Source organism: Actinia tenebrosa, unplaced genomic scaffold (assembly GCF_029948245.1).
Source record: "Actinia tenebrosa isolate PJP-AT-01 unplaced genomic scaffold, QUT_ActTen_1.0 PGA_scaffold1__47_contigs__length_23844297, whole genome shotgun sequence".
Lineage (NCBI taxonomy): Eukaryota > Metazoa > Cnidaria > Anthozoa > Actiniaria > Actiniidae > Actinia > Actinia tenebrosa.
The window spans coordinates 10,225,803-10,241,661 of record NW_028292578.1 but is presented as its reverse complement, the minus strand read 5'-3'; the positions used below and the strand labels follow the sequence as shown (position 1 = coordinate 10,241,661).

The 15,859-nt window shown below is 36.5% G+C and overlaps 1 protein-coding gene across 2 annotated transcripts in view; it reads left to right on the top strand.

Moving 5' to 3' along the window:
• LOC116308296 (electrogenic aspartate/glutamate antiporter SLC25A12, mitochondrial) overlaps positions 1 to 9,268 on the top strand; it is a 48,523-nt gene extending 39,255 nt beyond the window's left edge. For both annotated transcript variants that reach the window (XM_089033164.1, XM_089033163.1), the window contains exons 8-20: positions 51 to 88; positions 907 to 962; positions 2,593 to 2,677; positions 4,077 to 4,167; positions 4,571 to 4,723; positions 5,301 to 5,353; positions 5,911 to 5,991; positions 6,282 to 6,419; positions 6,777 to 6,915; positions 7,693 to 7,748; positions 7,832 to 7,934; positions 8,074 to 8,161; positions 8,351 to 9,268. In XM_089033164.1, coding sequence (XP_088889290.1) covers positions 51 to 88; positions 907 to 962; positions 2,593 to 2,677; positions 4,077 to 4,167; positions 4,571 to 4,723; positions 5,301 to 5,353; positions 5,911 to 5,991; positions 6,282 to 6,419; positions 6,777 to 6,915; positions 7,693 to 7,748; positions 7,832 to 7,934; positions 8,074 to 8,161; positions 8,351 to 8,540 — 1,271 coding nt within the window. In that variant the 3' untranslated portion in view covers positions 8,541 to 9,268. The remainder of the gene's footprint in view (positions 1 to 50; positions 89 to 906; positions 963 to 2,592; positions 2,678 to 4,076; positions 4,168 to 4,570; positions 4,724 to 5,300; positions 5,354 to 5,910; positions 5,992 to 6,281; positions 6,420 to 6,776; positions 6,916 to 7,692; positions 7,749 to 7,831; positions 7,935 to 8,073; positions 8,162 to 8,350) is intronic.
• The last annotated feature ends 6,591 nt before the right edge of the window (positions 9,269 to 15,859 follow it).

Here is a 15,859-nt window from a genome sequence, read left to right as displayed (position 1 = left end):
TCAAGCTATATATTTTTATTTTTGACAAGTTTTTTTTTCTTTAACTGTAGAGGACTTCCTGCATGAGGTTCTTAAGACACATCCAGAGGTATGAGAGAATATGTCACAAAAATATGTGAGAATTTTCAAACTGCATTAACACAAGCCCAGAATAGACTGCTTGCAGCACGTCAGAATACAGCTAAATTTGGAGGCCATAACGATGGTTTCCAATTGTCATGAGATTGAAATTCTTTTGTTTTGTCCTCCAAATTAACCTGCTTTGAAGTCACATGCAAGGAACCTGTACTTGGATAACAAAGTCTTCATACACTATAAACCTTACTCCCTTGTGGCCCTCTGTGTGTAATGTCCCTGAATGAGACTTTTAAAGTAAATGCCACACCTCCTACTCAGATTGTTCATCCACAGGGCTTCAACCCATGACCTCCCACACAACAGGCCAGTGCCCAAGCAACTGAACTGAGCCAACTGGGGGACGGGGGGAGGGGGGTTCAAATTGATCAGTAAGACAGTAAATCTGTCTGTCTGTCTGTCTGTCTGAAAATACATGTATTTTCAGTATCAATTCTACATGGGGTAAGATGTTGAATGACCTGAAAAATTGCATAGCTGAGTGCGGCTTCTTGAAAGTTATAAAGGTTTTTTCCATGTCAAATGCTAATGCTGTGATGTATGAGGAAGGATTATTTTATGGTTATTTGTTGTTCCTTGAAATTTGAAACACCAGCTACTATGTGAAAACCAACTTGCAATAATTTCTATAAGAGCAATGGGTAAAACAATGTCATATTCCAAATTTAATTTATCTGTGCCTGATAAGGGAGTCAGAAGGGTGATAGGCACTCTTAAAATACAGTTCAACAATGTCATGGTACATCCATAATCAGATGTTATTTTCTACAGGTCACTCCTTTACAAGTGGACATTCTGTACCATCTTTGTGATGTGGACAGAAGAGGGTAAGTTGTTATTGTAAGACTGCAGCTGGTATAGCAATATACCTTATTTATCACATGTGGTGCAATTTTTTCCCATTACAAACCATGTGTCAGAATGAATATAAGACATACATATGATAATGAGATGATTGAATGATGGCAGGTAAAAGAGAGAGTACTCAGAGTTCCAGATAAGATTTGAATGCACAACCTCCATAATCTAGTCGGATGCTCTTTTTTTGTTTGTTTGTTTGTTTGTTTTTGTTCTTTTATTTATTTATTTATTATTATTATTATTATTTTATTTTATTTTATTTTATTTTATTTTATTTATTTTTTTATTATTTTATTTTATTTTATTTTATTTTATTTTATTTTATTTTATTTTATTTTATTTTATTTTATTTTATTTTATTTTATTTTATTTAGTAAGATGCTCTAACCACTGAGTCTCTGAGAACTCTAATGGTTATACACCGATCTTTGTTTACGTTTTTTCCTCATTACCATTAAAGACATTTCAAGCTACGAGACTTGCCACATCACCATACATTTCTTTGTAAATCATAGTGCTTTCAAAAACATTTTACTCCCAAAATATTGAACATATTATTCTCAAATTTTCAGTAGTTACTAAATAAGACATTCTCTTTTGATTTCTTGAGTCAGTTTGCTTGTAGCTAGAAATTTTTTTATGCTAATGAGGACAAAACGGAAACAAAGATTGGCCTATACTAGGTCATGAATGACTCAGTGGTTAGAGCCTCCCTGATCTAGATTATGAAAGGTAAAAAAAATCCCATCTGGAACTCAGTTGTTTTTTTTCACCTCTTTCACTTGTGACCAAGTGGATGTTGAACGGCAAAGATGATGAAACTCATTGCAGGTCTTTTCCAAGATAGGTCACAGGAAAATAAGTGAAACTAAAACTAAAACTTGGACTAAACAAAAAAAAAAAAAAAACTAAACAGCACAAAATCTGGAGCAGAACTGATTTATTTTTCAAATTACGAATACTGTTGCGTGATCACTTACATCATCATTCCAAATATGGCTAGTACAAACGTAACGCAACAAACTCGAATAAATCTTCAACCAGTATGTTATCAACCAGTTTTCAACTTGGTTGCACACTCATCTCATTAACACAAGAATATAAATATAAATCAAATAAAGAATATTATCCTCAAGAGAATGACACATGGTCTATAATGGGAAAACATTGCACCACTTGGAAGGGTCGGTGTCCACTGGTAGAACGAAACCTGGGATTGGATAAATTAACAAAAGCAAAGAAAGCATGGATTATAGTGAACAATGTGTATTGTTCTACATGTGAGCTGCGTTCTTTGTTTTATCTCACCATTCATTGTTTGTTCATCCACTCCCAGTCTTCGTTCTGCCGGTTGTGGATTACCCCACTTGGAAGGTCTGTTGCTCTAATCCGAAAACATAAGCAGCTCCTAATCATTTTTGTCTAAGTTCTGTGCATGGAAACTACTTGTGTGTGTCCATTTTTTTTATTTATTTTTGGAAAGGTAACAAAACATTGCATTTGCTAAAAACGGTAGCATGTACTTACAGCCAGTATGTAAGAGGAATATATTAATTGTTTTAAAGGATCTGAAATGATAAACTTTTTTCTCAACAGTCGAATAACAATCTCAGACATTCATCACATCCTGCCAAAGCACGATGTTTTTAAAGTATTCTCAACTGAAAGACATGATGAAGAGGTAAGTCAGTTTGCATACTTTTTCTAGATTAACTCTTGCTGAATGCTTTACAAGACTAAATGAAAAGCCTTTCTTTTGATGTTTAGTTCCAGAAATTATCCATACCCCCCACAGAGGAATTTGGAATTTCTAGGGGGGGGGGGGGGCAGATAAAGAACAAAATTACAAAGTTTGTATGGAAGAAAATTGGAATTTCTGGGAGTAAGGAGAGGAGGGGTCTCAAAAAAATTCCTACGTGGGTGTTGGGAGTATGGATAATTTCCAGAACTACACAATATTTTAGTAACGGAAAACAAAACAAAATAAACTTATCAGTTTACAAGACCTATGATTTACAAGACTAAATGAAAAACCTTTCTTTTAGTATGTAGTTCCAGAAATTATCCATACTGTAGGGTTAAACACACACGTCTCAACTTCATATGTACTGAATTTGATTTATTCATCAAAAGGTTTCACAGGTATCCGATACACAATAAAATCCTAAAACAAAGAGCATTACATTACGATGGTACAATACTGCAAGCAAGCAATGGCAAAGAATTTACCAATTGATGAACACACTGCACGAGATAATAACACATGAAGCTGATGATCACATTACACTAACACTACAAACGACAACGTGCACACGACGTGACGCGACAGCGACATTAACTGGTTAGCGGACTCACATTACACAAAACGGGGGGAAAACAGGAATTCTATACTGTTGAGCTAGTGGCCCCAACACATACCCCCTCCCCCCTCTCACAGAGGAATTTGGAATTTCTGGCGGGGGGGGGGGGGGGGGACAAATAAAGAACAAAATTACAAAGTTTGTATGGAAGAAAATTGGAATTTCTGAGAGTAAGGAGAGGAGGGGTCTCAAAAAATTCCTCCGTGAGGGGGGGGTGTATGGATAATTTCCGGAACTACACAATATTTATTTAACAACAGTGGCGGACTCAGGACTTTAAGAGGGGGGTTCATTTTTGCAAATCTCGGCACAACAATAACGTTCTTTTGCATCATCATTTTACCCATGAGGCACATCACTGGCCTAGGGGCGCTCCTGATAAGGATAACCTATCCACCAGTCCAGGCTCGATTATTGTGGGCGAAGGTGCTAATTTTCAAAAGGCGGACCTATCATACTTTTATTCATTTATTTAAAAAAATATAAAAAATCCAAGGTACCAGCCGGTGGGGGGGTTCATTTGCACCCAATGAACTCCCCCTAAATCCGCCACAGAACAGAACAGAAAACAAAACGAAACAAAATAAACTTAACAATATTATTTACAATTTACAAGACTTATTTTCTCTTATTTACAGGGATTTTTAAACTTAATTTAAATATATTTTAGAAAATAAAAATCGGTATGAATACTAAATGGAAAAGCTATTTTATTGTTAGATGTTGATGGAACCAGATGAAAAGCAAGTGTCATTTATCTGGAGTGTACTACATAATGTATATAGATTTGGTCTGGGCTCAATAGCTGGAGGTTAGTGTTACAAATCTTTTCCTTGTCAACCAAGGGAGTGTTTCAGGGTATCAAGAATAGGTTTTAACCATAGTAGCCTGGGTTCTGACACAGGAACAGTTCTTGGGAGTGATGTCAGTTTACCTCTTTTTTGCCCAGCAATGCCCTTAAGAGTACGGAAATAACTAATGATCTCTATAAATAATCTCCAAAAAATTAAAATTTGGCATTTGTCTGTGTGGTGAACCTGCAACACCAAAATCCTACGTTCCATTTTTTATCGAATTCCATATGACAACATTTTACTCCCTTTTTTACCCTTTTTCATAACCTTTCTACTGTCCCTCTCACCTCCTTCCACGACCCATCTCACCTTTTTTTTTTTTTACCTAACTTTAACATATTCTTTCTGTTTATCTTGCAGCCACGGGTGCTACCGCCGTGTATCCAATCGATTTGGTCAAGACGCGAATGCAGAATCAACGAGCTGTTCTGGATGCGGAAAAACTGTACAAAAACAGCTTTGATTGTTTAATTAAAGTGATCAGGAACGAGGGAATACGAGGACTCTATAGAGGTAAAAACAATTCCCAGGTTTAAGGGCATCAAGTATGGCCTGATATCTCCTTTCTCTAGCCTCAAACCCATTTGGGTCTTACAAAGGATTTTTCTTGTATGCTTGCAAATCGGTTGTATAATAACAAAATAATAAATTTCAATGGAGTGTCGAGTCTTCTAGCTTGACGCAAGCACTTTGCCAATCGGGAAGACCAAAAGAATAAAACATTTTCTCTTTGGAAGACTGGCCTATTTAACGTATTTTTACCAAATTTGGGGGTGTTGAACCGATCAGTTTTGAAGTATTAAGGTAGTGTTACACGAGAAGATTCCCAACTAATTTTTGTTTCGCGTCAAATCGTTGCTCGAAAAATTGTTCTCGTGTAACATGGCGTGCGGTTACGATTTTTAACGATATTTTGTTGCGGTAACATGTTGCAGTTTTTTGAATGACATTCAAAAATCAAAACATTATTGTCATCGATTTGTGTTTTTGAACGCGCCATGCTACACCAATTTTTAACTCAACGATGTTGTGCTAAAAATCGTCGCGCAATAAATCCCGATATTTAGTTATCTTGTGTTCCAAATCATAGGTCTTCTTCCTCAGCTGGTAGGAGTTTCACCCGAAAAAGCCATCAAACTAACGGTAGGTAAACCCCAGCCCCAATCGAAAGAAACTTATTTGGACACTGCTTTGATTAGAGGGAATCAATCTCGTACCCAGAGCCCAAGTTTCTCTTGGTCAGTACCGAGAGAAACGTGAGCTCTGGATACGAGATTGGGAAGGAATCTAAGAATCTGCCCCTTCTACAGTAGTTCGACCGGCCAGACCTCAAAACTGGAAAGAAATTTGAAGTGCAAAGTTCAACAAAACGACTATTTTGGTTTTATTCTAAAAACTAGCGATGGAAAAGAGCCACACGAATGACGTTTCCTATAAATAAAGATCATTTTGATATTGATATTGTATTCTAAATGTGTTGTTTTAACATCGAATTTCCGCTTGTTTCTATCGCTAGTTTTTTTAATAAAAGGTTTACCTACGAGATATTTAAATTAGTATTTTCTATTAATTAATGTATTCATTTAGTTTTTCTAATAAAAAGTTTACCTACAAGATCTTTGATTAGTTTGTTTTTCTTCATATTCATATTTTTTGCGTATTTATTGATGTCTCTGTTAATATAAATATTTTTCTTGTAGACTAATGACATGGTTCGAGGTTTCTTCAGCGATAATGATGGTTTTATAAGTCTTCCATATGAGATCATTGCTGGTGGATGTGTAAGTATTAAGTACGGAGTCGGTGAAATTTTCCGTCATTCAATGAAATTGCTGGAACGTATAGTACCTTCGAGATCACTCTACATGAGCACTCAACATACCTTGCATGTTACGTCATAGCCACCATGCTGGTTGATGATAACAAAGCATTCCTTATTAGCTTCTCTTGTTAGATCAACTAACATGGTGGTTGTTTCTTTGTATTTATGTCTCAGGGATTTTGAGTCATGTTGTTGCAGCCCAAAAATAAAAGCATCACTATACACCTCATTTTTGTCTGTCTTTCGCAGGGTGGAGCGGCTCAGGTACTCTTTACCAATCCTCTTGAGATTGTTAAGATTCGCTTACAAGTAGCTGGAGAACAGCCTGGAAAGAAAGTGACTGCCTTGGCTTGTGTGAAAGAACTGGGCGTCACTGGACTCTACAAGGTACAATTGGTTAATCATTCATGGAATTTCCTTGTGTTGGACTCTGTTCTAGCGCAACAAAAGATTTCAAGTAATTTGTAGAACTTTCACGCGAGAAAAGCGAAAATTTTTAATGTTTTCAGTCATGTTTCATGTTTTTCCCCAGCAGCAATCAAATATAGTGTTCTGGTAATGCACTTTACTCTCACACTGAGGGTCCTCGACTCGTTGGTCCTCATTGAAATGATTCGAAGATTACTCTGCGCGTCCACTGTTTTCTTTCCTACGCACAACCCGTCACACCCTGTGGCCTGACTTAAAACAATCCAGAGGTTCTCTCCATTAGAATTAAGAGTTTACATTTGATATTACTTTCAGGGTGCACGAGCCTGTTTCTTGCGTGACATTCCATTTTCTGGCATCTATTTTTCTGCTTATGCCCATTTGAAATTAAACCTTGCTGACGAAAACGGACATAACGGTGCAGCAAGCCTTTTTGCTGCCGCAATGATGGCAGGTAGATACCTCAGACACTTTAATGTTCACTCTATCATTACCGCATGCCGCCATACATGTGTCAGTAGGTTATTGTTTGCTAGCAATCAACCATCCACTCAACCACCCACCGTTCATCCTCTCTATCACTCTATCGCCAGTCAGTCGGTCAGTCGCGAGGCGTAGCCGAGTGGATCCGCATACTACTTTGACAATGCGATGGCGAAATTTATCGTCAATAAAAGGACAGACACATAAAAAACTGATGTCTATTTGTTTTTTACAATAACAAAAACGATAAAAACTTTTCATTTTTAGCGATCAAAACAACCAACGGAAAGAGCGCGCGCTCGTTGACGACAGGTGTATCTGTCTGTCCTCTTATTGATGATAAAAAATAACCAATCAGCGCGCGAGAAATTTCTAAATTATTGTAAAATTGTTTATTGCATGCATATACATGCACATGCATTCAGTTAGTCAGTCGTTCGTTCGTTCGTTCGTTCGTTCGTTCGTTCGTTCGTTCGTTCGTTCGTTCGTTCGTTCGTTCGTTCGTTCGTTCGTGCGTGCGTGCGTGCGTTCGTTCGTTCGTTCGTTCGTTCGTTCGTGCGTTCGTTCGTTCGTTCGTTCGTGCGTGCGTGCGTGCGTTCGTTCGTTCGTTCGTTCTCTTAGTCATTAATTCTTTCATTTTCTTAGTCATTCTTTCATAATTTCAATTTATCTTTATTCTCTATTGCTTGCTTATTTATTCATTTCTTCATTCATTCATTCATTTATTTTTATAATTTGTTAATTCCAGGTGTTCCGGCAGCCTTCCTGGTCACTCCTGCCGACGTCATCAAGACCAGGTTACAGGTACGGACCACCTGAATATGTTCTCATCTCAGATCAAACCCCAGCTGTCTAATATTTTCTAAAACCTTGTTGTCTAATACTAGGTCAAAGCCCGTCGAGGACAGCAAATCTACAGAGGAGTATTTGATGCATTCACCAAGATTATGAAAGAAGAAGGTGGACGGGCGTTATGGAAGGGATCTGGGGGTGAGTTCAGTCATTTCTGCCCTCGCTTATAGTTGTAATGCATCGTCCTTATGTATGAAACTTTAAAATCTTTTTTTTTCTTTCTTTCTTTCTTTCTTTCTTTCTTTGTTTTTTTTTTGTTTTTTTTTTTTTTTTCCAGCTCGTGTTTTCAGATCTTCCCCTCAGTTTGGTGTCACACTCCTGACATATGAACTGCTACAGAGACTATTTAATGTCGACTTTGGAGGGTATGTTATATAGTGTATGAGCATCTTGGATATTAATTGCGTCTTATATACTAATGATACGTCTGTAAATAATCCGACGACTGCGAGAGAAAAAAAAACGCAAAAAAAATTCTCGAAAAGGTTTTACGGCTGCTACTTGGCATCTCGATCAAGAATACAAATATTAAGTATGGCCTTTTTTGTTTCTAGTTCAACGACAAGTTCAAGGTCGGACTTGATCCCGACAAACCCAGACTTGTCTCTAAACCCCGACCACATTGGTGGAATGCGTGTTGCCGTAGCAACGTATGCTGGCATCGAGACGAGGTTTGGACTGTGTCTTCCTAAATTTCGAACGCCTCAAAAGATGACGCTGAATCCCATCCAACCCGAGAAATAAATCGAGGCGTTCTTTTTGTGAATAAAGTGTGTGGCATTTTATTTAACTGAACGTCGGCTCCTACTGGTGCCATTGCCGAGCAACCCGGTGCCAATCCGGGCGTTCAGTGCACTCAGTTTTTACTGGTTGTGCGTTATCAGTGGTATGTTTGTTGTCCGTTGTTTCCGTTGCGGTACGACTGGCACGGTACTACTTTGCTAGGTTAGAGTATTCTTGCGCGTTAAGCGATCGAATATATATTGAACCACTATGATATTATTAAAACAACCCAAACTATGAAAAATACTTCACCTTTATTATTCTAAAACACTAATACTTTCTTTCCTGCACCACCTGTAATGTCTTGGCAGCTAGTGCGAACTGGAAAATCAAAAACAAAAAAAGTCAAAAGCAAAACAAAAAAGATGGAAACCTGATGCACCGTATTATTTCATTCGCTTTTTATTTTCTTCGTCATGAAACAAACTGATAAATTCCGAATCAAGATTTCTCCGTCATAAATAGCTCCGAAAATAATTTGAATCCTTTCGTTTCACTATCTCTGTATTACTGGTCATGTGGTTTGGTGGATTAAACTAGCCAGAACACAGCTTTTCAGTAATGTACGATCAGTAATGTACGATCAGTAATGTACGATCAGAAATATACGATCACAAACAATTACATGAACGCCGATTATACATAAAGCTATTTTTACTTTGCCAGCAATAAAATTCCACTCACTTTTACGCAATATTCCATTCTTATTTTCAGTTGACTTTCCACGGGCATAGTTCTGTTAATAACTTTGTTAGTGTCATTTATATTTTATTTGTTATATTTACATAGCATGGGCGTGTCCTAGGGTAACTGTGACGCCCCTTCCCTTTGGCAGTTGTATTTGGTGGGGGAAGGGAGTGTCAATGAATTCAGCTTTTAAAAAAACTAATCGAGGAAACCATCTAAAACTAAAATGATTTAATAATATATAGTTATTATTAATTCATTATAGTTAAATATAACACTAGTTTATAGCTAGTTATCTCTTCTTATAGTTAAATCTATTAATTAACAATAAAATCCTATATGTAAAATAAGATAAAATCTTAAATGTAAACTACCGATCTTTAGTGCAAAATAAATCACTAATGCGAATAGCGGCGGCATGAGAGCCGATTCGCCTCCTTTGAAGCGGTTCAATCGACATTTTAATAAAACTAAGTGCTATCGACAGGTCTAAGTAAAGAAGATTCTACAGAATGATATTTCCAGTAGATTGTCCTCTTGTAAAAAAGCCGCCAGTAAAAATAAACTCGATAAAGAAAGAGGAATCTTTATCTCGACCATCCGACATCTGTACTGCCGGTTTGTCGCTCCCTCTTCGCTTTTAACGCAGATGCCAATTTCATTAGAGTGGATAGTGGTTTTATTTGTTTCCTGATTAACATCGAGTACTGCTCTATAAACTGATATACACACACCTATTTCAAAAAACGTTGTAGGCTGGATTTGAAATTCGAGACCGAGTAACACGCTGCAAATTTTACATTTCACAACCGAACAAGTACTTTCATTTTAGATTGAAATATGAAGCATAACCTTTATTGTGGTTTTTCGTGTTTTTGCCAGATAACACGCATAAAAGTGCAAAAAGTCGTCTCAGATCGCCAATGTCAGATCTATACCGTAGACTCTAGCTCGAAAGGAAAGCAAGAAAGATCAAAGAAAAAATAGAAAGAAAAAAAATGGTTTCACATTTTCAACAGCAAATCATAAAAGAACTAATTTGTTGCTTTGACGGTAGTTTATAGAGGTCACTACTTAACGAATTGTGCTTTGAAATTGCAAAATGTTGGTAAAAACAAATTATTTCCTAAGTAAAACGATAAAAGATAGCGTCAGTAAGCTTTTCACCTTGGACAAACGCGCGCTCCAGTTCAAAAGACACGGCATCTTTGACTTTTCGTTCTCTTTTATCACACAAAATCAAGAATATGACCTTAGGCTTTTATGTGAATATCTTGTCACAAATCACTTATCTGACACTCTTTTGCCTTTTATTTTAAAGCGCTCTGCCAAATCTGATTTAGTTTGTCAAGAATGAGTAGTGGGGCATGTCTGGAAGACGTGGCACCGATCAACGCTACGAATACTACTCGAAAACTATTTACATGGGAGTTTGTGGGACCTTAAGGCTTTTATGTGGAAATCTTGTCACAAATCACTTATCTGACACTCTTTTGCCTTTTATTTTAAAGCGCTCTGCCAGATCTGATTTAGTTTGTCAAGAATGAGTAGTGGGTCATGTCTGGAAGACGTGGCACCGATCAACGCTACGAATACTACTCGAAAACTATTTACATGGGAGTTTGTTTCGAGTTTTTCGAGTCGATAACGATCACTCGATCACGCTCTTGGGCAAAAATGACGGGGAAAGAAAAGAGGGAGGAAAGGATAGGAAACATCTGCAATTAATCTACCTTGTTTCCAATGAGCGACAACTGACAATTGATCTTATTCAAAGTGTTGCAAAGCTTTCCCAAGAAATGACCACGTGTCATTCTCTAGAGTATCATTTCTTTGTTTAACGGTTGCACATGAGTAGACACATGAACATGGATACAACTCAAACAAAAAATCTTATTCTCGAGAAAATTACACGTGGTATCGAAACCTTTGCAGCTTGTAATGGGAAAACTTTGCAATCTGTAATGGGAAAACTTTGCAGTCTGTAATGGGAAGACTTTGCAGTCTGTAATGGGAAAACTTTGCAGTCTGTAATGGGAAAACTTTGCAGTCTGTAATGGGAAGACTTTGCATTCTGTAATGGGAAGACTTTGCAGTCTGTAATGGGAAGACTTTGCAGTCTGTAATGGGAAGACTTTGCAGTCTGTAATGGGAAAACTTTGCAGTCTGTAATGGGAAAACTTTGCAGTTTGCAATGGGAAAACTTTGCACCAAAACGAATAGGGTTTATTAGATCAAGTGAAAAACTTTCCTTCGACTGACAAAAGAAGATGTTAGAACTTTCCTAAAATGTTTTATTTTGAAGATAAAATTCGCATTTACAATGAAATTTCGATGTTGACTTCATTTTGTCTGGGGGTGGCCTAGAAATGCATGGTGATATATTCGCGATCGCTTGTTCGCATACATACATGCATCTCATCCGATAAGGCGGTTGGCATCGGTGCAGGGTCGAAGAATTCTCCGACGTAAAGATATTGAGCTTCGTATTATTCAGTGTAGCCGGCATTTCCCATGCTGCATCGCGAGTCACTCCCAACTAACCTAAACAAACCATTTTTCCCTTCCCTTCCCTCCCCTCCCCCATAACACTGAGTACAACTGCAGCCATATATCAAGTTCTTTTTTTAAATATTTTAAAATCACATACCTTGCCAAAATTTTCATTTAATTTAAGACCTTTTGCCTAGTTTGTATGCAGCCCGACTGTTATTTCCGTTTTTGATTTTAACTATAGTTACGTTAACAGTCGCGCTGCACGGATGTCATCACGCCCAGAGAGACGTGAAGATTTTATTGTCTATGTGAAGCAGGAGAATATTGACGTCGTTTGTTGTTCGCGCTCGGTGTACAATTGATAACCTCTCTAGTTATTATCGTTAAGTTGAGAACTGACTTTAACTCGGACTGCAACTATTTTGTGCGTGATCCTATTTCAATTTATATAATGATGATATATAACAATATAGGCATGTTAAATAAGGATGATTTATGTTCGATATCTGAACGCTACTTCACGTACCCACTCTATTTTGCTGTATGTCAAGTATGACAAATGCTGCCCTTGCCAAGGACTTCATGAATATTTTTTGCTGTCATTTTAAGAACATGGTACGAGATGGGAATGACGCAGATAAGATGGTACTGAGATTTGCAAGGACTGTACTCGACGTTCCTAAGTACTAATCATTCCAGAATCACGTGAGATCATTTTTATATGCAGTTTTTTTTAAAAAAATGGTGAAGCGTTTGTTGCATCTTACATTTTGCTTTATAGCTTGAAAACTATTATATTCATATGTACATAATGTCAGCACAAGAACTAATTATGCCGGAAAAACGTGCAGACAAAGTTTGAGGAAAATTCCATATTGTTGTCATGGTGAACCCTTACGCTGATTGTATTCACATCGCTCATAGTGCATTTCAGGTTCGGTATGCAACATGCAACTAAACCTTCCCCAACCTTTCTTGAAATAGCTGTATTGTTACTTGTTTCGTTAATATTGCGCGTGTGTGAAAACTAGTGGCGGGAAAATGACAGGCGCGCGCGTGAAAATAGGCCACGTTCGAGGTCTTGAAATTCTTAAGATTGGTACTCCATTAGTGTGGTGGAGAAATATAATTACCTGCAAGCCTTGACTTCGTTTAAGAAAATTTTATCTACTAAACCTCATCTTTTTGGAATGATTTTTGCTTTTCTGAGCTTTCTATATATTTTTGCGTGGTTTTGAATGAAAAAAAGAATGGATAGATAGCTAGGGGACAGTATAATGTATTCTCATTTTCATCAACATTTGCAAAATATGCCTTCCTAGTTGGAATAAGCTCGCCATGACCAATTATTGATAGTAGAAGTTTTGTTTACTTTAATTCCTATTGATAAATTACCCATATCCAATCTAAAGCACTTTCAACAATATCTATTACTGATAAATACAAGGGAGTTAAAATGAAACAGAAAGTAATGTAAGTAATGAAACAGAAAGAAAGGCTTCGTGCAAATGAGGAGGAGGATGAAGTACAATTTAAAAAAATGAACCTCTTGGCTATCAATTTAAATTGGACACCTAATCCTAAAAGCTATAATATTTCTACGTTTGAAAAGAGTGACACTCCGTGACTTAAGAGGGCTGGAAATTTAAAACAAAATATAACGAATATTTTCAGCTATCTTGTTCAACTAAGAGTGGACATTTATTTTTAATTAAACTATACTATACTTTCTCTTTAGTACTTCTGCAATTTGCACAAAGGCTAAGAAAAGGATCATTAATGTGAGAGGAAAAGTGTACTATTTGGTTTCTATTAATCTTAACGTTCATTTTAGTCTAAAAAATCCAAGATAAAGATAATTACTGAAGTGTGGAAGGCGGGAAATTGAGAGAAATCAGTGAAACATATTGGTATCAGATAAGAGTAGATATCTTTTTCTGGAAGCTAAAATTTCTCTCGATGGACTTATTATTTATATTAAAGTGTCAAAGAAAGTGATTTGAAAGGAAGGAAATTGCACAGATGGAGTGGCGGGGTTTTTTACTCTTTGATCAAAGAGTTTTTAATTTATCCGGCATTGATGCCCTGAGAAAAAAAAGTTTTTGAAAACGAACACAATCTATATTTTATATCATATTTAACACAAATTACAATTGAAAACTTTCAAGACGTTCAAGACATTGAAAAAAGCAAATACTTTAGTATCACTTGGAATGTAAAAAATCTCCAATACATTAATAATATCTATTTTGATAGCTTATAATTTTTATCGATACCTTTTGATTTCTTTTTCTTTTTCGTTTTTACTTAATTTTTTTTCTTTCTTTTTTTTCGTTTTGTTTTGTATCCTTAACATACAAGGATCAAGTAAAACCTATTTTATATCAGACTATCTAGAAGTTTTAAGAATAATCTCAATTAAGACAGTAACTTCTATTTCTGTATTAATAACATCGATATTAAAGGACTGAAATCACTTAACATAGTTTATATCTAAGTTACAAATGAAATCGCACTTAGATAACGGCTAAGATATTTCAATCATTCTATTCTACTTTCTTTGAATAGAATTTTCTAGTATTTCTCGTAGCGATAGAGTTGGGAGAATTAAGTTTTGCTATACTGCAAACACACAAATGGTTTCGAAGTTTTTAAGTACAATGTGATTGGATGGGCGTGTCGTTTCTAGCTTTCGATTGGTTAATAGTTTGAAACCCCCTGAGTGCATTCAGTCTTACTAATGTGAATAATGTCTACATATTTGGAAAACAATTCACATATGTTAGTTGTCATAAGATTATTGACGGATCCAGGCTGATCTTAAGGAGATGGCTGTTAACTAGAAAGGCAGCATATAGCTGCCTCTTTACTAAGATTTTACATTACTCTTTATTCTTATCTTAAAACATGAAAAGGAGGGCCCGACTGATTAGCCACTAAATCCGCCCCCTGGATCTGCTCTTGAATGTATATATTATAAACCGCCTTGAGTGTTAGGAAGATGCAGAAACATTTTCACTGCCAACTTTCAATGGAACTCAAAAGTTCCTTGATTAGGGTAATGACTGCTGTTAGTCCAGAGTCCGACAGATGGTACTTTATTAGCGCCTAAGCTCCAAGTACGTCCTTTTCAAATGATTTGAAATCCATCTTTGATCTGGGTTTAATAAAAAGACATAATAGAATTCCCAGAGGCAGATTGCCCAAAACTTTTAGTTCGTACTTGATGAATAATAAAAATGTCGCTGAATTACTTCGCAAATGAATTTTTAATGAGTGTTAAGGACCTTAAAAGTTGTTAGAGGACGAGCCAAGAGTTTTCTAATAGAGCCCTGGGCATTTTAGGATCAGTATGTTCCCCAAGTAGTCTGAAAGGCCTTGTGATATATTTAGAGTTCGTTTGATGTTTGCATTGAATACGTCACGTAGGGTTGAATGTTGGATTGACCGCGCGGGCCCGGTTCAGACTCGTCGAAATTAAAAATTTTCCTGGGCAGGTTTGGCTATTCCAAAAATGAGCAATGCCAACGTCCCTACTAACCTTACATTGTTAATTTTTGACACTTTCCAAAGCTCGTAATACGTATTATGTTTAACGAAACATGTTTAAATTTGTTAAATAAATGTTTCTTCAACCAAAAACAATTTATTTCCGAGCTTTCGGGCATTAGGCATCTTTAGGGATTACAATGGTATTATAAAGCATCACAGATTTTATGTTCAAGTTTGCCAGACTTATTACTATTGAGTTCCTCTCTCTAATAGAGGTGTTGTTGTTGTTGCTAAAGCCTTGTTCAGACTGAAAAGAAGCGACACGCTAAACTCAAGCACAGGAAAACGGGGGTTTTTCATTTTTCTTGCAGTGTTATCTTGTGCTTATGCTTACGTCGCTACATGGTGTTTATGAAGAAAACATAGTAAAGGCGTGAGCCAAAGACGAAATCCAAATTTGTAATGTCCTTTCAGTGCGCAAGAAAAATAATATAAAATTGAGAATTTTGTTTGGAAAAACAAATAGCAATCTATGTAATTGGTGAAATGCATGGCATGTGTTTGAAATAATATGGAACCGAGAAAGTGTGCTAATACAATACCAA